This window comes from Prinia subflava, chromosome 1 (assembly GCF_021018805.1).
Source record: "Prinia subflava isolate CZ2003 ecotype Zambia chromosome 1, Cam_Psub_1.2, whole genome shotgun sequence".
Taxonomy (NCBI): Eukaryota; Metazoa; Chordata; class Aves; order Passeriformes; family Cisticolidae; genus Prinia; species Prinia subflava.
Genome location: NC_086247.1, coordinates 115,773,951 through 115,796,617, shown reverse-complemented (window position 1 = coordinate 115,796,617; position 22,667 = coordinate 115,773,951). Strand labels below are relative to the sequence as shown.

Genomic DNA, 22,667 nt, shown 5'->3' with positions numbered 1-22,667 from the left:
TGCAGTTGCACAGCACATCTCAAAAGTAGACTGTGGTAAAAAACTCTGCAGCGTACATTGTGGCTTTCAAAAATATTGTACCCTGGTTAGATGTGGATGTGCTGTTTTTCACAAGTACTGCCATGAATCATGAATTTACTAGATGGTTTCATCTTTGTTAACCCACATGAAGTAATGTGGCTGTGCATTTTAATGCCTTACATTTATCTACGCACAGATAAGCAAAGTCAAAGATCCTAAAGTTATGGGGATCGTTATGTGTCTCACTAAGGGACACAAGACATGCTTTTAAGCTTTATTCATATGAGTCATCATATGCCTTACATTTTGCCTTTATTTTCCCCACAAACTTCTTGGTTTTGTCACAGAGTAGGTATAACAGGCAATTTTGGATAACATGCTATTGTTCTTTTTCTCTTGCAATAACAAGTTATCCATGTGGTTTGGCATGATTTAGGTCTGCCAAAACTTTCTGCCAAAAGATATTAACACCCTTACATACACCTGCATGAAGGTACTGATATTAAGGAAAATTTAGAGGTGGAATTCAGTTATTACATTATTATTTTTCCTTTTTCTCTTTTTTCTTTTTCCTTTTTTTCCCCCTTATCATTTTCCTAAGGGTGTGCAAAGTTCTGTACTCTTGTTGCTGAGGGTATAAAATCCCAGTTCTGTCATCTTCTGCAGAGAAGGATTCAATAGTGTAATTTAATGCATATCTTTGATACTCAATGGGATCTAAAACAGCACTTTGGAGAGTGACTTTTCAACATAATCTGAAAAGCCCTAAAAGCTTGAACGGTATTTGCCCTGCCACAAAGCCATTGGGATTGCTGCTGTTTCCAGAACCTCTGCAAAACACGAGTAGGTGGGGAGATTTAAGACAGACAACATGCAAGGGAGGGAACTGAATTAGGAATTTCTCAGCCCATTTCCTTTTCAGACAACAGTACACATTCTTGGAGGGAAGTTGGTGTCCTCCTGCAATGCCACTGCCCCGTCCCGTGGCAGGTTTGCCTTCAGCAGCATCCCCAAAGCCAGCTGTTGGAATTGCTCCAGCCAGGGTTCATACCTCCAAGTGCAACATGGATAGATCTGCTGTCTAGAAAGTTTTGAGCACCTCCACATTTTGAATTTGTATTAGTATGTGGGAAACTTAAGCTTCATCCAAATGTTTGTTTGTAGCAATTCCGCAGTCTCTACAAATTTGCATAAGGTATTGACAGGTATTGACAGAAATACCTGGAATTCCCAGTGTACAATACCATACCCATGGAACTGTCCTCTGCACACCCCAGACAAAGGAGACACTTAAACCCTCTCAGGAAAATGTATGTATCTCCCACCAGGAGATGGAGTGAGGCTGCCAGACTTTGGTGTCCACTGACACACTCCATGCTCCTGACACTGCTTTGGGCTGATCATCTCTGGTACAGGGGCACCAAGAGCCAGAATTGCCACTGCCACTTAAAAATCAAGAGTGTGTCAATGCCTCAGGTTCCACAGGAAAAGCTCTGCTTCTTCAGCCAGCAAAGCCCCAGTCATATCACCTTACATTTTAATACACTAATAGATGTCCGCTGTATCAATAAAAAAGATCTATTTTCAGAATTACTGTGATACTTGAAAACCCTAGCCTGTCCAAAAAAAAAAGTTTAAAATAAATCCAAGGCAGCTTAATAAAGGAAAATGTAACATAGCTGCGATAATAAAATCTGTTCCATGCTGGAGCATTTGGCTCTGAGTGGGAATTTGGCTGACTTGTGGTCACAGCTCTGCTATTTGGCTTCCATGTTCAAACTTTAAAATAGCTACCCAGCCCTGGGTAATGAAGAGCAGGTCGGTGCTCCTCAGCACTCAGCAGCCTGGATGTATCTTGGTTCCTCTCCCTTGCTCCATGTATCTCCATCCAGCAGGAAGCATGTACTGTGCTCCCCCTCGTGTGGTGCTCCCCAGAGCAGAGGCTGCTTCCTGTCACTGCCAGTTCATGTCAGGTGCTCCTTCTGCAATTTTTTACACTTCCCAATTACCATTCCTTCTTTTCCCCTCACCCCCAGTTGTGAAGTGAATTTAGAAGCTCTGGATGACAGCAAGTTCAATAGATGAGCCACTTCTCATTTTCGTCATTCTTGGAATTTTTTTCCTTAAAGCCATAATCTGGACCTATTGCTACTATCAGAAACTGCTTCAGAATCAAATCTGAATTTTTTTCTTTCTCATTTAACATCTTATTAGCTTTGTTCAGTTTATCAAAAAGGACTCTTCCACTTTCCTGTGCCCAAGTACATGCTGTTGTGGTTTCTAGTGAAATTTTGTTTCTTTTTTGAACATTTTTGTCAAGATATGTAGAAGACAGGAAAATTATAAGTACTCATTATAAATACTCATTAGAATTATAAATACTCATTCTTTATTAATCCATATTTGAGTAGACTTGTCAAATGTGATGAATATTCTGGAAAATGACTGGAATACTTTAAAGTTGGTAAAACAATATATAATTTGTCCAATTTTATGAGGCTGGCTAAGCCTTGCTACTTTGATTCTTTCCTGGCACCCACAGGCTACCAGGTGCAATGTCACAACACAGTACTATCAGACATACAACAAAACAATCTCATTTTCCCATGTATCCTTTTTGTAAGCAGCAGAGGGTCATGTAAACAATGAAATTGCTCTGTTGTCTGAGATTATTTATATTCTTTAGCTTGGAGCTGTTTTTTCCCTTTTCTTCAGAGTTTGTATACTGTACTCTGTCAGGAAGTGGGCAGGTTTCTGGGCTGTTTCAGCACAATGGAAAATGCTTTCTTTGTATCTGAAGCAGGAAAACACTGTATGCCATGTCACTCAAGCATGGCGACAAGTAACAGAGAGTAAATGAAAATTAAAGCAGCCAGGAATCAGTTCAGGGAGTAATGTTTTTTTGGTTTGTTCTGAGTGGCAATGTAGCCTTTCTTTTCCCTTTTACATCTCTGATGTGGGTTGTCTCCAAATGAAGTGAGCTCACTCAGAAGGCTCTGGCTTAGCAAAGACAAGGTGCAGCGTGTGGTTGCTCTGGTGCCTCGGTGCTGCTGGGCTGGGAGCAGAGCAAGTGTGTGTTTGGCATAAAGGCCATCCTAATAAGTTGTCCTAAGGGAGCATGAGAGGAAAATGCAGCATAAAGCTGATGGGGTTTGTTCTGCTCGCAGTGAGTGCAGAATGACTTCGCCAAAGGTGAGGTTGTCTTGGGAAAAACATGAACAAATCGATCCCATCAGTTGCGAGGAAGTTGTTTTTGCAAGGAAGTTCTTGTGTATCTATAAATACTGGATGTTCCCCTCCCTGTTCTGCAGAACCTGCTACATAGGTAAATTTATGTTTATTTGCACTGATTGTATCATAGAATCTAGAGCTGATATTTACAGATTCTTGGTAGTTCATCAGTGCTTTCTCTTTCCATTCCTTTTAACCAGTTATGCTGTAGTGTGTATACAGTACTAAGCTCTATTCCATAGTTTGACTCACTTACAGTTTCTCATATTCTGAACTGAACACACAGTACCAATATGTTAAAGGCATTTAGGCACCTAAAGCTGCTGGCTGACAGCTGGCAGGGTTTTCAGCACTTCCCATGGGATTTAAACATCTGAAGTCTCACTAGGAGCCTCTCAGCACTACCAGGAAGAGACTTGCTATATGCATCTGGTCTTTAAATATTTGCAGACACATACACCTATATGTCTTAAATTCTGTGGACATGATCTATAAACATGAAATTATACAGATGTAAATGCAAGAAATGCAGCAGCACATTATGAAAATTGCATATAGATATGCATTGAAATGGAATTAATTTCCTTTGCCATGGAAAGCTGATGAAACTGTTACAAGATTTGTTCTTATCAGTAGAGTAAGTCCCCTCAACATGAACTCATGACTGTGGGGAGTATTGTAACAGCAGGAAAAACATTTGTGAACTGTCATCCCTTTAGTAGTTCTCAGGAAAATATGTCTTGGAATATCTCCTAATTATGTGTGCAGAGGGAGGAGGCTTGGAACAGGATTACTATTGATGTTGGCCTAAATCGTTGCTCTTTTCAGTTGCACTTTGACAACACCTTATGGGTAGAAGACCATTATTGGGGAGCATAAGGGCTTTTAGTGTGTTTAGATTTAGGCTATTCAAAGCTCACAAGACATCATTAAAAAGAAGTAAGATTGTTTAGAAATACTTCGTTTTAAACCCCCCATTATGGTTTCAGAAGTCTACTGTCTATTTTTTTTTTTTTTTTTTTGTCTGAAAAGTGTCTGGAAATATTTACATAAGAAATTTGGTGGGTTTATGTAATTTAGAAAGCAAATGGTAGAGATTACTTTTTAAAAATAAAATCTGGATTTTGTGGTATCCAAGGCATGATGCAGTCATTAGCTATAGCTCCAGATGCCAGTCACACACACCCTGGTTGTTTTTTTTTATTTTTCTGATGTATTTGGAACTCTGCAAAGAATAATGACTAGAAGGAGTACAGTCATTCTCTAGCAGAAGACCAGTGCTACTCATTGAGTCAGGTACATTGCCTGCAACTGCTCATCCCTCAGTGATTCAGAGAAAAGTGTAAAACTCCCTCAAAGCACTTTGCTCACACAGTAATACACAGGAGAGGAAATTCCCTCCTAGCCACAGCTAGCAATCAGATTATGTGCTGAAGCATAAGCAGTACAGCCTTTGCAATGTTGCATGGCTGCCAAGTTTTCTAATTCTTTTTTGAGTTTCCTAAATCACCTTCTAGTCTTCCTACACTATACTTTTTCTGTGTTCTTAACAATTTGGTGTATGCAGCATCTCCTTCCTTCTAACTGTTGTTAAATGTGGTGGGGTTTTGTTTGTTTTCCTTTCTTGCCATGGAAAAGATAGACAAGACCACTTTTTTTTGTTTAGTCTTCATTATCGAATTACCTGTCACATCTTATTTTGTGCTTTTTATCCATCTCAAAGAAATCACCTGAAATTTCAACCATTCTTTAAATGGAAAAGGTTTGACCATGCTGTTAATGATTTCTTATACTTTTCAATAATGTTTCTGTTCCTAATTTGTTGTTGCTTAAGGAGATGTGAGAAAAATTGAACTTCAGACATAATAATACCCAACCATCAGTTTATTAAATGGCATCTGATTAAATCAGAGATTGACTAAAATCCAAATCAGTAAAGAGGTTTTGCAGGTCTGTGACAAGAAATAAATGTAAAGGGATGTAACTGGCACTCATAAGAAACAGAGTCTTGTCACAACACTTAACTGTTCCTAATTTTTATTATTCCTCAGAAAGGGTTTCTAGAACATATAAAAAACATATAAAAGTCTTATCACAAAATGGAAGTAAAGCTGGAAAAATATACACCTGACTTTTGGGTTTGGGTTTTTTACATGAAACTTAGAAAAGCTATATGATAAATACACGTATTAGGCTTTTAAAGTTTGTCGATTTCTGCTCAAGAAGTTTCTGCTCAGAGTTTTTTTAAGCTTAGGCTCAACAATCATTAAATTAAAAGTACTGGAGAAAATGCATGAGTGATGGATGCTACAAATACAAAAGGCTAGAATTCATTTTCTTTCCAATAAACATGTGTAATTTAAAATACTACCACTGGATGTTTCCTATGCCTATTACCTCAGAGAGAAGACAGGTCATTTAGTGCATACACATCATAAATCTTTGTGTGAACCAAGACCAAAATAAGTCATCAATGCTAAATGTTTAACAATGTGAAGTATTTCAATAAAGCTCTTAGTTATTTCTCATATATAAAATACAGATTTCTAGCTTAATTTGAATGAGTTCCAAGATGGAAAATAAACTGCCTTTCAAAATACACTCCAATGTTTTACAGTCGTTAAATGTATTTTCTTCGTTTCATGCAGGTTTTGTCTGCCAATATAGACATGTCTTTAATCACATTGGAATTTTTTTTTTTGTTTGTGTGAAGTAGATGCATCACTTGTAGGCTTAACCCATTCTACTGAATATACTTTTCTCACTAATATAACTGTATATAGTTCAAGGAAAAACACATAAAACTAGAAAACAAATAAATGTAGACATCACATTCTAATTTCACAATAATTTAATCTAATATTCATTATTCCCCGCCAGTAAAAATAGCTCAAATCTCAGATGGAGTAAACTGGCATTAGTCCTGCTGAGCTTTTATACTCCAGATTTTTCATTTAGACTTTGTTCCATTTTACTAAGTGGGGGTTTGTTTTGTGTATTTGTTGATTTTCTTTTTCCCTGTGTAGCTTTTTTAACATGAAGGCAAGGACAGGTTTTCAAATTTCTTGCCATACATTTCTAACTGCCTAAGAACCACCCTCAGGACCCTAATTAGCACAACTATTTTTAAGACTGATTCTTCCTGTTCCTAAAATACAATTATTTTTGTTTCACCATAGAAATCGCACTGCTCCACATTCTTTAAGCTCCTGAAAGGAAGCCTGCTACATTTGGCTAACAGATTCTCAATAAGAAAGTAGAGTCAGTCCTGAAAAGCAAAATTTATAAGCCTGGATATGTTAGCTATTAAATCATTTAGTCTCTCACTTTCTTGTGTAGGATTTCAGAAATTAGTATTCCTGAGTCATTCAGATTCTACCTTCAGAGATGATTTACACCTCTGCAAGACATTTCTCTTGTATTTTGCATGGCTAATTTTCTACATTATTCAGCAGGGGAGGAGGAAACGGTTGTTTGTTTTTTACAGTTTTGCAGATCTATCAAAGGCAACAAATAAAACAAATTATATGCAGTGTGTGTTTCAGAATCCCTATTTTCACAGCAAATTAAGTTCAGGTGCATTAGATGGAGTTGTAGACAACTACTTAAATATCAAAATATATTGTGCAATTGTCCCAAATTTAAGAAAGGGCTGTACTGTAAGATTTCATATTCATGTGAGGTACAGAAATAGAGCTTTGATTAGTAAATTGTTTGTAGAATTTTCCATCTGTACAAGGCTTAGAAAAAGGCCCTTCTATGGAGTGAAGCGTTTACAACTCCAAGATGAGTTAGATTTCAGAAAATTCTCCAAAACTGGAATCCTCATTGCTTGGGTTTTTATAATATTGATTAGATGAAGTGGCTGTATAAAGTGGCATGAAAGTAGAACTTACTGTAAGACATAATATTGTAGTAGCAAAAGGAATTCTTTAATGACCTTTTGTGTCTTTTTCATCTCTACCTTGTATAGCTTTTTTCTACAGCTCAATCTTTATGCCAATGCCTGAAATCATTTTGCAAAGTGATTATCATTTAGTCAGGCATGCCAGTGGAGTCAGTGTGACCCTTCAGGCAGGAAAGATAAGATTTCCAAATAAAGTCATTTTAACTGTTACTAAATAAGAAGTTATTGCCATAAAATCTCACAAATTCAATCTTTTTTCAGCATTGCCATGTAACTTCATTGCAACTAATCCAGGCGTAAAACTTACCTGTGTGATGAATGCTACTTATTTTCTTTAACCTGTTTTTTTTTTTTCCTTCTAGTCCTATTAGAACCTGTTCATAATTAGGCATAATCATATTCATGTTCTGAAGTTAATCTAGAAGTGGATAGTCCAGTTGGTTGCTAAAATGGGGTTATTTTCTCACTCACCTGCTGGTTTCTCAGTCATTGCCCATAGAGACAGGGAATGGAGAGGCCTGACTGTTTTTTGTGTCATTGGGTAACAGTAAGAGGTGTGTTCATGCAAGGCACACCTAAGTTCCTATTCCTGTTCCAATGGATGTTTAACTTGCCAAGGGATTTCAGGCCCTGGGCTATGAAAGAGTTTTATTTAGTAGGCCTTTAGGAGGGATAAAATTCTTTGCTAACCCCGCCTTTTGTAAATAAAGGCCTCTTGTATTCTTTTGACATTTTTATGGGATTCTTAAGAGCTGTTTTGGATTAAGGTTTGACAAATTAATAATGAGGTTTGGATTTAAATTTGGCAAATTAATAGTGAGATTTAACAGGACGAGAAGGGGAAAATCAGATTAAACCAAAATAAGCAGCATTCATAGCATACGTAGGTTTTTCTATTTTCCAAGGATGAATTGCAATAAAGGTATAAAGAGATAGATTCAGGAGCAGGATTCAGATGACTCCTGCTTCTGACTTAAAAGAGGATATGTTTAAGTTGAAGATTTTTGATATTGCTCACATTCAAACACTCTTGTAAGAGTGAAGATGGCTTTAGGACTCATTTTTCTCTCAGTGTCTGAAAGACCAGACCATGCAGTAACACCTCCTTCCCCTCCCTGTCCTCTGGGAATCTACATGATAAGTGGATCCTATCGGACCTCCTGGTTTTCTTGCAGAGCAATCTACCCTTGGTACATGTGATTATAGGATGTCTAACCCTTCACAAAACTTGGTCACAGAGCATAGCTTTACCCACAGTCGCTTAGGGGTTAAACTGTTTGCTCAGGATGTGTAAGACCCACGGGTCGATCCTTTGCCCAGAGGAGGTGATTAGTGGGAAATAAGGAGAGACAAATCCAGAGGAAAACTGGTTCCATTATCTTTACAGGGAAGAAATGCCAAACGCATGAGCATTCCTATGGAATAACTATCCCTCCCTCCCTCACAACTGAAAATAGAGTTGTGACCCTATGGATAAAAGCCAGTTTAATTATGGGTCTTAGCATTTTAGTTGCTTGACAACATGTTGAGATACGAGGGCTGTGATTTTCTTATTATCCACTCACAGCCATCTTCAACAAGGTATTTTGCTGTAACTTCTTCAAATTTTATCAAAGCTCATGCCATGTAATGTCTTTCAAATTAAGTTCTACAGTTTCTAACACATTTTTATTAATTTTTTTTCTGATAGCAATGACTACTTCTCAATTGAGTTTGTTATTATGATCAGACACATTGCTAATGTATCTGTGCTTTTAATATTGAGACGCATCCAAGCATCAAAGTGAAGTGTGTTATTTCAGAATTTTAATTGTTCCAGCATACTGGCACTTCTAATAGGTGCATGTTCTTCCTTAATTAGAGACAACTCTTCAAGAGCAGTACACTGCCTTGCTGATCCATGATTGCCTCAGCTAACTCCCAGCCAGCCAGTAACGTTTATAGAAATCCTACTAAAAACCGAAGACTGAAAAAAAATCTTTCTCTTTAAACAAGAATGATTTCCCTTGGCAAGATACAGAGAGGAGTCACTGCCAACACTTTCCTTTAAGAGCTGCGTTAATAAAATTGGGCCAGATAATACTCCTTATTTCTGAAACATCTTTTTCTTAGGCAGCCTCATATTTCACACAGGTCTGTGGTAGGTAGCCTGACAGCGATCAAACACAAGTCTAAAGAGAGGAATGAATTTCTCCCTCCGTGCTTACAAAATGGGTATTTTAGTAAATGGATGTTTCCTAAACTAGATTTGCAGAGCTCTTTTATTTTTGAAGTTAGGTAACGTTTTTTCTCCCGACAACAGTTTGGACATCGTAATCAAGTCACATATGCCTTAATATTTGTGTAACTGCAATCATTGTGCAAACTTAATGGAGGCCAAATGTATTTCTGGCAATTCTACAGAGCTCAAAATTTAGAGTCAAGTCATGGATAGCAGTCTTTTTTGTGATGTACATGTACAGCCACATTTATGAAATTGTCCGGATACCTTGGCTGGGTGATGGAAAAGCTTTAGTTCAACTTCACAGATGGAAAGCTAAGGCACCACTGTAAGACCACTTGACTTTTTTTCTATATATATTAGAATGTTTCTGTTGAATGTTGAGAAATGACCAGACAAATCTGTAAAACTAGTTCCTGAAATGAGAAGCAGACTTCATTATATGTCATATTGTATGGTTTCTACTGTGAACTATAATTTCTAAAATTGATATTAGCTTCAATGACCTTTTTCCTAGTACATATTTGATCTTTCTAGAATTTGCTCCTTTCCCCTCTAGTGACAACCATTTTTCTTTACTGAAACAACTAATTTTATATGTTCTCTTTTTTTAATACAGTGTTTATTGATCACTTTATCATTCTTCCGTATTGCTTTCAAAGAGCCCTGCAGATGGTTAGATACGCTCTGTGCAGATAGTTGAAATTGTGGTTTTGTGAAAGTCGGGAATAAATTGTAGTTCAGCTTGTAGGCTGTGCAGAGCAATTCAGAGCCCTGCTACCGCCCTTTGTTCTGCCTTGAATCATGCTGTTGTTGCAGTTTGTGCGCGTGTGTTGATCAGGCTCCCAACCGCGAGCTCGTTTTATTGCCGCACAAACAGGGATTAGCGCTGCCGCACTCCTTCTCACCCGTGCCCGGGTCTGAGCACGCTTTCCAAAGGTGAAAGGTTAGTGGAGTAATTCAGTGTGCCACTTCACCTGTCTCTGCTCCAAAGAATTACTTACTCTGTGCATTATTATTAATAATAGCAAAAGAGAACAGCGCTGCTGGTCTAAGATCACTGAAGGATGCTATGATGCATTTCACATATCTCATTTTCTACATCAAGACTCACACTATCCTTGACATGGTCTTCTAGGAGTTCACTGAGTTTGAAACAGGTGATATGTGGCTAACTATGAAAACTTCCCGAGGCAAAGTGACACAATAAATAAAATTACTCACAAACAATTCATCTTCTCTTAATCCCTTCCTCCTGGAGTACTAAATTGTTCTGTGACATATTTGGTACAGCATGTCTCACACTGCCTTTGCAGTTTTCACTACTCGTCTTTTCATAACACTAACCTGGATACCACTATAAACAATACAAGAAAGTATAATTATAAATTGAATCATTTTTAAATTAAGTTTAAGGGTGGTTTTGGTGTGAATCAAACTGTCAGCATTTGCTGATAAGAGAATTGATGTTTCAGTGAAGTATTAGTTTCTGCTCTTGTCCAATCCTACTTTCTTTTTTTAGTTTACCTTTTAGATATTAAATGTTGGTACAATATTAAAACAAAACCAAAAAAATCCAACAAAATTTGGATTCAGAAATCTTGGCTTTCACTGCCAAGTGAAAGGGAATATATTCTATCCTGCACTGCTATTTGGAATGAAAGCACCAAAAAAAATGTAGTTACTGAAAATATGAACTTTTATTCTGAGGATGTTTGGTTTTGGAGTAACCAATCCTGCCTGTACTGCTGTATAAAAATTACTGGTGCAGGCTTAATAAAAATGCAGGCTTCCTGAAGATGACATACAGAGCATATCAACTTTTTCTTAAAAAAAAAAAAAAGCTCAAGCACTCCACATTTTTTAATTGAAAAACAAATACAGCATAATATCTGGTAAGAGAGGTCGTCCTAAAAGAAACAAACAAAATAAGTAGTATTCCCTAAACCAAAAACACTTCTAAATGTGTGACTGAAGTTAAAACAACTAGAAAATTCTTATTTGTTTCATGTCACACATTCTGTCCAAAGAATAGGAAACATTTAATTTTTGCTGACTGCTGTTTCAGTACAGGTAGTTCTGTAGAGCCTCTCCTTGGGGTGCTCTCACAGCTATGAGCATGGAGTTGTTTAGTTCAGAAGAAGGAATAAGACCTTTCAAATTACATCTAACCTTTGGAAATGCTTCCACTTTAATTCTGCTCTTCAGCTGGAGCCCAACTCTTTACAGCCTGATACAGAGCTGAATCTAAACCTGGATCAAGAAAAAATAAAGTACATTCTAAATATTTGGCTGAAGAAACTGTGAGATTTTTATAGGGCTGTGGGGGTTTTTTTAGGTTTTAAGGTACTCCAGAAATCTTTCTGAGAACCCACTTATGGTGGTATAATAACTGGCTCCATCAGCTGTTCTCTATTAAAACTGCAAAATACTGCAATGGAAAAAAAAAGTCTACTTTATAAATGCTCATAAAATATATATAAAATGCTTACAAACACCCATAATGTACGTTTTAAGTCTAAATGTGTGTCTCTTTAACCATGTTGGCATTACCGATTGGAATTTCATTGCATATTGTGTGGTTGATGCGGAAGACACATTGAAATCAAGCTGTTAAACACACCATCTCTGTTTTTTATTTCACTAGAGTATGTTTGCTGTATTTTAAAAGAGCATTGCAAAGCCCAGGAGATGAATTCTGCTCTGAAATTGCTATTTGCTGACATAGAAATAGCTGTAAAAATACAAGCCGAGAAAAATACAGTGTAGCAATATATTTTCATTTATTTGGGGGGAAAGTAGCTTTTAAAGAAGAGTTATAGTCTGTCTTCTGAATGATAAAGCAGTTTAACTAGCATTAAACACAGCTGAAATTTTGTAATGACCAAAACTCAGCTCATCCAAATCCCCAATAGTATTAACTCCCTAGAATTGAACTGTAAATTTGATTAGCCTTACAATAGACATGAGACACAAATGTTCTTCCTTATTCTTCACATTAAGTGGCTGCAAAAGAAGATGACAAGGTATTGTAGAGCAGTGCATCTAACCTTTTTAAGCTAGGGACAAGCTCCAGCTCTCCCAGCTTTCAGAACCACATAAATACAGGGCAATTTCATGAATTCTGATATAACATGAGAATTACATATGGTGAGGTGAGGAGGGATTTAGCAGCTGCAGTCTTCCTGTAAATCATCCTGAAGATTTTTTTCATAGTCTAGTTCTTTGGATTGATTTTCCGTGTAAACTACGTTGCTGAAACACAGCTTCTGTCCTTGCCTTTTTTATATATTTTCATTACTCATGCACTGTCCTCTGACATGAAATTCGATCCTGTAATTCCGGGTGTGTTAATATTTAGCATGGAGTTAATCAGAGTACAGGATAACAAATTTCCTTTACACAAGATAAAGGTTATGGAGGCATCCTAGGGTGGATTTTTAGAAGTTCTGAGACCGGAAGGAACAGTAAATTGCAAGGCCTTAAAGATTTCTAGGTCCACAGAGTTGTGAGGGTGTGGGCCAGAGCACGACGTCCCGTGCTCCCTACGTGTGGCTGTCACAGGCAGTGCCACCTGCAGACTGCTCCAGGGGTGCAGTGCCACACAGGATCACAGGTCACCCTGCCTCTTCCACGCTGGGCACAGCACCAGCACCCCAAAGGCTGGGGAGCCCATTCCTGCCCACAGGACAGGGAAGGAGCTGTGCACAGAGGGTGCCAGCCCACCTCTGAAGCCATCACCACACATGTGGTGATCCAAGAGCACATTTCTTCTGCCAGGCCACAAGTTACAAAGATACGCTTTTTTTATTAATTTATTGTGGGTTTATTTTCATTTCTTTCACTAGATTGTTTCGGTAACACATTCCTGGCATACCTTTATACTCCTATCCCCTGGTAATTGTTGTCATTTGGACACAGTCCTGTTCAGAGTCATATTCTGAAATTAACCCTGATTCATCAATGAATCATGCTACATCTTTAAGGAAAAAAAAAAAAAAGTAAAAACTAGAGCAGTTTACTAGTTATAGAAACAAATTTGTAGCATCAAGAGTAAAACCACAGATACATAATGGAATTTAATTAAGTTTTCTGGTAGTGAGAAATGGAAACAAAAGAAAAAATGTTGTTATGAATTTTGAGATCCAATTTTCTTTCTCATCTCGTATTTAGATAGTTTATGCGGTTGTTGTTTTATAAATACATATTTGGCCTTACTAATGGATATTTCACAATAACCCTTAAACAGTTCAGCCCAGCTGAGCACCAGGTGGTGCTCAGCCATGTGCTACATGGCTTAGGGGGGTAAATGGGGACCATTGTTTCTTCCTCATATTGGTATTTTGTAGGATTTCTTCCTCATACTTGATATTTTGTAGGACTTGGGCACTATAACAACTGCTTGTGCAGGTTGGGAGTTAAATATTTTAATTGTTTTAATTAAGGTGCTTCAATTTATCTTGTAATCTCTGTTATGGCCCATCACGGGGACTGACAAAGCAGTGGTGACTCGTGACTCATGAAGTGTTGAGAGATGTGTCTTCTGAGACAAGTCTGCTGGCTGGAGCTGCCCACAGAGATGAGGGAGAGACCAGTGGCATTTCTGGAGCTCACACACTGTCCTTATGTCCTGTGGCACAAATGCAGTGTGCTGCTTCAAATTGGCCAGTGCGCCCCTGGTTGGGTGGCTGTGGTCTGAAATTTAAATTTCCCTCCTCGCCAGCTGTCCTGGCTTCCCAAACAAAGCAGTTGTGCCTCCTGAATGCTTTATGGCTTCACAGCAACTGCTAAAATATGCCAGTTCTTCAATCACCTTGAAACTCCTTTTTAAAGTCCTCATGAAGATCTACGTGTGACACACCTCCAGACCTCTGACAGAGAGATGTGAAATAGCTGAGCCTCACTATCAATAGCTATTTTTCTATTCCTTGAAATAAATTCTTTGCTCTCAAATGAGCAAGTGGCTTTCCCAAACTGTGGGTTTGGGTTTTTTTATTCAATATTGTTACAACCAATAAGCATACAGCCAAACTGAAAAAAATCAATGTCATTGCTGTAATTACTGAAAGTACCTTTTAGTAGCATTCGCTTGGCAGCTGGCTTTGGGTGCAGCTGCTCCTGCTCATGCTGCAGCAAGCAAGGACCTCTCTTTGCATCCACAGTCCTCCTTCATACAGGCAGACACCAATGGAGGGAGGCGCTGGCTTGGGGGAAGCACCAGAGATGATTGATAGTTGATTCTCAGGTCACTCAGCAGGAATTTACACACCTACAACAAAAGCTTTGCAGACATGTTACATGCCGTCACCTCCACTCTTTCAACTGCTAAACAAAACACTACAGAGACAAAGGCTTGAACATATGGATACATAAACAGCCCTGTTCTTTGCATTACTGGACTTGAACAGGTTTCCACACCTTACCAAGAACTTCTCTCACTGATTCTCTCACTCCAAAGGAAAGGAGACACCATCTCATGCTGGGACGAGGTTGGGGGGAAGAGCCTGTACCTTCCAGAGCCTTGTAAAGATGTATGTTGTTGAAATATTCTCATGCTCCTAAAAGGAGATAGAGATGAAACCCCACACTAGGAAACCAAGCATTCTAATTATCATCCAGGTTTGGAGATGATGATGTGATCCTCAGTATCCTTGCAGTGTATCAAGGAAATCAATTTACAGCTCTCAATGTGAAAGATGTGCTTTCACAGAAACATTCATCCTGCACATAAAAAAAAATTCCGGATTTGAACTAGATAAACCTTACTACAGCACATCACTGTTCACTGACTCATACAAGGTTCTATAAAGACCTCAGAGGCATCACTTTAAATACAGACATCACTTCAAATACATTCCAGATTGTAATGCTGTGATATTCCTGCAACCCTTCCCAGCCAGATGCCTCAGAGACCAATCTCCACCTTCGCCTAGAAGCATGAAAACCAGGGCATGCTTCAGATTTTGCTTCAAAGGTTCCTTTCAAGTTCAACCCTTAGTCTCCATTTCTCCACAAGTGTGTGGAAGTATTTCTTTGCACAGGGGCCTTGTGTCCAAGAAGGATGTTGGAATTTGGAGCAGTGCTCTTACAGTCATCCCCAAGCTACCATTACACTATGACAAAGTTTCCCTGCTGCTATTTAGAGAAATCTTTTGCAAAGAGAAATGTTGCCCTCTCCTATTGCTCAGGCTCCCCATTTACCCTGCAGTGTTTCTCAAACCTCATTCCAGCCACAAATAACTTTTTGCTACTTAGGTGCCTGTAGACTGTTGACCTCCTATTTGCTTAGATAATCTCCTACACAGTTTGTCTCCCTGGCTGTGGAGTTAAAGGTGATATACCTTCTAGTCTACATCTTTTAAACTCTTCTCTTAGAACAGGTACACTTCTTTTGCACACCTGCATGTAAAAATAACCAAGCCCAGGCCTCAGTGACCTCCTCTGGATATATTAAGATATTAAAGGTAAGCACATTCAGTAAGTGTTTGCAGGACGAGACAACAGTAAGTACACTGCAGTCACAGTGATAACTTGTCTCACTAATTTAGAAGGTGCAAACTTAACATTCAAATCACAGGCTCTTCCTGAACGTGCAGGTTATGCATGGAAAGCAAAAAATCTGTTTTAGTAGATATTATTCACTAATATTCGTTGAGATTGGCAGTCAGCAAGTCAAACTATTTTTGGCTAAGCCAACATGTTTCCCCTATCATGAACTCTTAATCATCAACAACCAAACAAAAAAGCCCAGATTTACTCTGCTTGACAGAAGGTGTAACATCTTGTCCTGGGAATTTCAGTGGTTAACAGTGCAAGCACCACACTCAGATTACAACTATACCGAGAAAGCCAATGGTCATATTGTTCCATGGCACCATCTTCAGACAACAACAAAGCTGATTATGACCTGGCTTTCACAAGAAGTCAAATTCATCTGTCATAAGTCAGGGAAGAATGTGGTATCAGTGGCTCTGTTCTTGCATGGAACAATCTCAGAACATTTGCTGTTGCAGCAGAAATATGAAGAGTATGGATTTCCCTCTAGAGAAGGGGGAAACTATAAATTTTGTCTGCTTAAATTGAGAAGAGAAAAATGTTATCTGAAAAAGAAAAATGTTGATGAAATACAGTCACTTGTGGGAATGTCTTGTGTTGGATTGGTTTTTTTTTAGGGGACTGATTGGTTTTGATTAATTATTGTGAAGTAATTCATAGATCCAGACCATATCATGCAGCATTCTGGCCATAGGAATGCTCAGAAGGATCCCATGAATTAAGTAACAAATCCCAAAATTTGAATTGAACTTGTTGCTTTGAAAATAGTACTTGCTGCCCTAATTCCTTACTTTTCTTTATGCTGTGAAAGAAAAAGTGTTTAAAAAGGAAAAAGAAAAACAACATTCAACCTGATAATAGAAATAGAGCTCATCATCCTCTTGGGTGAAAATATGAATAGTTGTGGGAGTCTAACACCATAAATAAATTACATCACCTGAAGGTAAGTTTTAGCTCAAAGTAAAATTATTGGAATTTTTTTTTTTTGTGAGGTAGAACTTTAGAAAATTGTTTCAGTTATACATTTACAAGACATGTATAGCTGATTGCCATCTATCTCTCCCTCCCCTCCTTCCTTCCGCACGTCGAAAGCAAGGCTGGTACATGTAGGCACCTTGTTCTTGCAGTTAGACCTGAGAGAACTGAACGAGTGTGGATCTGAGAGCAGCTTTTGCATCCTGCCGAGGCTGGTTTGACGGTTTGTGTTTCCCTTTCAGCTGACCCCCTGGTTGGAAGCATTGCCACTCAGTACATGACTAACAGAGCAGAGCACGACAGAATGGCCAGACAGTGGACCAAGCGATACGCCACATAGGAACCTCCTCTAGGATTTGCTGGACCTGTGCAAGCACATTCACTAAGTGCATCAATAGCCCTTCCCTTCATTCTTATTTTTTATTAAATTTTGAACCATTTTGTGACAAAAGGTTGTCCTTACTTCCTTTTTTGTTTCGTTTTTGGTTTATTTTTATTTTTATTTTTATTTGTTCTGGGTTTTTTTGTTCTGTTAACTTGAAAGTTGTTTCCCTCAAATGTAGACAGGGAATTTTGGTTATCAGTGCAAAGAATGTTGGATCTGTAATAGTATAGAGCTTTATCAGAAAGCTTTGTATTAATGTGTGGGGTTTTTTTTTTCTTTCATGTGGTTTTGGGGAAAACAAACAAATTCAGAATTATATCTCGTTTCTACTTAAATGTAGTGTTTAGGGTTATTTTTTTGTACTGAAGTCTTTAATGGTGGGTGCATGCTACTGGGAACAAGTTTTGTATAAAAGCTTAAAATCAAGAATCACTGTGCATTACTAAGACTGTGTTTATCACTAGCCTTCTGTTTCCCACACAAAAGGCTATTGCATTGAACAAATTAATATGTATTTTGATTTACTTAAAAAACAGAAAAAAAAGTGCTTGTAAATTTCTTAGGGACCTGCCACTTTTGACTGTGGATCAGTTGATGTACACTTGTATTATTAAAGCACTCAATAAAACACTGTGGCTGATAAATGCACTTCTTGCAGGACGGTGCTTTCGCGTTTGTGCAGCGTAGGCTGCTTAGTGCTCACATAATACAACTGCAGGTTAAAAAACTATTTTTAGACCTGAACTATTCACTTCTTCTCAACAATGCATTTCTTAACTTAGAATTCTTCATTGTGTCTTTCTTCATATACAAACATCTTCCATATTTCAAGGCCTTTCTTTCACGTGTCTGTGCTCAGCCTTGCTATTCAGAAGCCTCTTGCTTCATCTTTTACACTGTGGCTTCACCATATCCATCCTGTTACATTTAAAATAGTTTGCAATAAAAATAGCCTTGCAGTGAAAGCAGAATATTGATGTTGATTTTATACAGCAGGCCTCATTTTTCTTTTCTCCAAGCTCTTTGACTGTAAAAGCAACTGTTATTTTAAAAAAAATAAATGAAGGTTTTCGATGGGAAAATTGAGCCCACTGCACCAATCGTTCCCACCACATTCAATGATAAGGGTATTTCTATTCAGATTTGACCTTCAGGCTAATTTTAGATATGCAGCCATGGAGGGAAAACTTCTACTTGGCTAAGGAAATGTGTGGGTGTTGTGATTTAGAAAATATATACTGTGATGCTGATAGCTGAATGTTCTTTGTGTTGCAAGGCGAATTGGAAAACCCCTGTCTCATATAATTAAATGTTACAGATGCTATATACAGTGCTGGCTTGCCCTCTCCCCTCTCTCCTTGCTTCTTATGTTTAAAGAAGATCTTATCTTAAAGAAGATACACTACAACAGGGTCGCATACAAAGACCCAATCCCATGACACTCCAACCCAATTCAACTGTTGTGAAAACTAAAGCAGTTAAGGTGACACCACAGGGCCTCTACACCCACCACTGCATTGTCCAGCATTTCCAGGCTCTTTTGGTTTTTTCTTGGTCATTTGTTAATAAACTGAGCAGACATTCAGCTTCAATCTGCTGGTGAGTTGCCCTCTGCATGAAGAAAAGCTGAACGTTGATGTGGTTGTAGATGGTCTATCACTACCACCCCAAGAACATGGGGGTCTCAAAGAAATAATCAGACTCTCCTGATCAAAGCAAATAGGGACTCTTCTGGTGTCTGTAGAAGCCCAGCCATACAACATTTCAAGGCAAATGGGTCCTAAATACAGATCTGAAAGAACAGTGGCATTCAAAAACAAACAAAACACAAAACCCAGACTTCTCTGAACCAGAAGTTCTTACAGTTCAAAAGCTGCACACTTCGAATTTGCAGATAAGTTGCCCTCTCTGTGAAGCTGTACATTGTCCTGGATAATATAAAACTACTGCTTAAGAAGCATGAGGATCTGAAATAACGAGCAAGGACCAACCCACACTGATTAAAGCAGATGCAGAGTCTTCTGGCATCTGCTGGAGCCAAATCTTTGCAGGTCTGGCCATAAAACATTCTCCTCTGTTTGCAAATCTGCTCTATTTGCCTCCCAAGTAATTACTTTTCTTCATCTGCTAAACCTGGGAAATATGAAGCATTATTTAAAACCTGCTGTTGTTGCTGAGGATAAATGAGCCATCCCCAACACAATTCAGTCTGCCAATAGAAGCCCAGTAAAAAGTAAAGCATTGGCATAATCTCTTTTTCTCCTTTTTTTTTTCCCTGGGTCTAGGAAATAATTGCACTTTACTTTGTCTCACCTTTGCTCTTCAGATCCTCTCTAAATTTAGCTGATTCCTGCTTCTTCTTTTATGATAGATCATCTTTCTCATTTCTTCTAGTTGGTGAAGTCTGTGTGCTGTTTTCAGACAGCTGGGTATGAAGATCTTCAAGTGACTTGCACATACTAAAACATTCAAGAGCATACAGTTGGCCTAAAACCACATGCAAAGGCCATTGGTTCAGTAAATCTCAGTATTTTCTCAGGGACACACAAATGCTAAAGCTGGGACTTGTTCTTTAAAGACATCTTACAGCTGTTCTGAATTCAACTGCAATATCAAGTAAACAATATTTAATTTCCAGTAACCCCAGCTAAATGTCACTGTTCTGTACACTTTGAGTTCAGCTGGGATGAAGCAGGAATCAGGGATCTCTCCAAACTGCATTCCCCACTCACATAGTACTGAAGTGGCGTTCACATCCCCCTGTCCAACTGACCAGCTGATTTCCCTCTTCAGAAAATTGCAGAGCAACCATGCTTAAATCAAGGTTTCCAAACCCATCCTGTGTTTTTGGAGATAACATTTCCAGGCTGCTGCAGGAGTGAGCAGGGCCATAAGCCTTTTGATTGTATGCATTGTGGGTGATTGCAGCCAAACAGTTAAAATTCATTACAACCAGCTGCTGTGCCATGAATAAAGCAGGAGTAACTCCTCCTGGAAGATGTTTGTTCAGGTTTTCATATTGAGGGCTGCAGATGGATGGTCATATCCTGTGCCCGAGCAATGGATAGCAGCTCACAGCCCTTCTTCACTGCTACCTTGTGCAATGGTAGCAGGGGAGTATAAAAAACCAGAGGTGTTGGGAGTCGTAGACCCCAGAATTGGGTCCTCCTCCAAGCCTTCTCAGTTTTTTAAATTCTGACCCAACACGTGCTCTGGGGGCAGTGCATGCTCTAGACACTTTCAGCATGCTGGTACAGTGTGCCTTAATCCCTCTGATTTATTCCCCTCACCCGTTCCTTCTTTCTAGATCCTTTCTTCTGCTTGTTGAAGTTGTTACTCACAGCTGAGGGGCCACCCAAGACACTGATCCCCGTTCAAATACCTCTTCCTGAAGTTGCCTGAGCACAGTACCCCCTTTGGCCCCTGAAGCAGATGCCAAGACCCCCAGGCCTCTCAGGATCCCCCTTGTCTGAGGCAATGTGTGTTGGAACAGGAAAGCAGACGTGGCTCCAATGGAGTAGGAAGATGCCTTCAGGCAGTGCAGTAACTTCCATCTACTCCAACTCCAGTGGTATCCTGGGGTCCCTTTTCTCCTTTACAGTTCTCAGAAACTTGTCTCTGAAGATGGACATCTTACCACGAGCCTGCATTTTGAGTTGTGAAAACCATAGCAAAGACCCTGAGAAAATACTGTCACCTCCAAAGTCCAAACATCCAGCCTCGGCAGCCACAGTTTCTGCAGAGCCAATTCTCCCTGCTGGTTCTATTCATCATCCATTGGTCTTTCTTCTCTTCTGCTTTTCATTCCCTTTCATTTCTCCTCCTATATTTTCCTCCATGACATCAATACTACATCTTGATGTTCTCCCTCCTCCCGTTGCCTCAGTCACAGCTCTGTTCATGGTCATGAAGACATCACATCTCTAACACTGGAGCTGCTTCAAGTCCCCTGATTTTTAGGTCTTAGAAGCAAGAAAGAGCTTTGTATGAATTAAGTACTTCCTCATTGTGCCATGCCTGGCACTGGCTATAAACTAAATCACTTCTCCCACACACATCATTAGCAGTAATGAAATCCGGGCTGGCCTCCTTAGCATGGCATCCATATGCAAATGAATTTCCTCAGCTCAAAGGATCTGCAGAGCCAATGCAGGGCTGCTTGGGATGCCTCCAGCAGCCTCTCTCAGGTCACAACTGGAATATATTTGGGGACTACTACTTACCAGGAAGAGTTTTATGATACCTTTAAATCCATCATTCTGCACCCTGATTCCATCGTGAACTTTAATAGGGACTTAACAGCTCTCTAGAATAATGAAAAGAGCAAAGCAAAACATCCCTTTCATGTCTACTCTGATTGTGAAAGAAAGTAGCCATGGACTATTGGAAGATAAAAGCAAAGGCAGGGCTCCTAAGACACTCTAATCCCTTGCCAGTCCCTAAATTAGAAAAACCTCACTTCATGTAACAGCTGAATTAAAAATGTATTAATTTCTATAGGCTTGGCTGAGCAAAGCCCTCATTTTCCAGGTGTCCTAATAGTACATGTGGATGATCAGGTCATGCATTTCAGGAGAGGTTTTCAAGGGAAATGCATCCACTAGGAAGATCTTTCCAGCACCTTCATCTCCTCACCTCAGTCAGGTTGCATGGAGGACTCCTCCTTGACAGTCCCTTGGGAAACAAGGGCTGGAAACAAGAACCTCGGGTCACTCCTTTTTGTCAGTGCTCCTCAAATACACTCACTCACAACAGGCATTTGTTGCTGCAGAATCAGTGCTGGGGTCCCCTTTTGTGTCACTGAGGACCTTGGGGTCAGGCAAAACAAAGGATCACACTTCAGTTTCTGTGAAATGCCTCCTTTCTTTGCAGTTGACTCATAGCCTTTGTACGGCCCAGAATGGAGCCTCTTCACATGAATGGGGCTCCTACCACACATATTTCAGGACAGCCCTGCTTCTTTCTTCACTTGTCTTAAACCTGGCAAAGGAACTGCTTTGCTCCTCAGCCTTGGAAACACCTTGCTGATAGCACTTGCTCACCTTCAAACTCTTCCATTTACATTTCTTGGACATCTCTCAGTTGCATGAAAATTTCTCCAGTAATCACTGCTCAGTTCCAGGGATCTGCAAAAATCCTGCTTTCTTTGTCCTTTAGACCACATGCAAGCTTCATCTCTGCTAGTCTCTGCTGCTCCCCATTTCCTAAATCTGCTTCTTCACTCAGGCTTCAGGCACTCAAATCCCTTGTTTAGCCCAGCAAACTCCTGTAACCTCTGCTCCAGACTGCTTGCAGCCCAGCTCTGTCTCAGTGTGGCATTCCGACATCTCACTGAAGAAGGGAAAAGTCCACCCCAGCACTAGAGATTGCTG

At 39.3% G+C, this 22,667-nt stretch overlaps 1 protein-coding gene across 2 annotated transcripts in view; it reads left to right on the top strand.

Moving 5' to 3' along the window:
• LOC134556767 (ubiquitin-conjugating enzyme E2 E2) overlaps positions 1 to 17,943 on the top strand; it is a 200,471-nt gene extending 182,528 nt beyond the window's left edge. For both annotated transcript variants that reach the window (XM_063409067.1, XM_063409057.1), the window contains exon 6: positions 17,153 to 17,943. In XM_063409067.1, the coding sequence (XP_063265137.1) occupies positions 17,153 to 17,250 (98 nt within the window). In that variant the 3' untranslated portion in view covers positions 17,251 to 17,943. The remainder of the gene's footprint in view (positions 1 to 17,152) is intronic.
• The last annotated feature ends 4,724 nt before the right edge of the window (positions 17,944 to 22,667 follow it).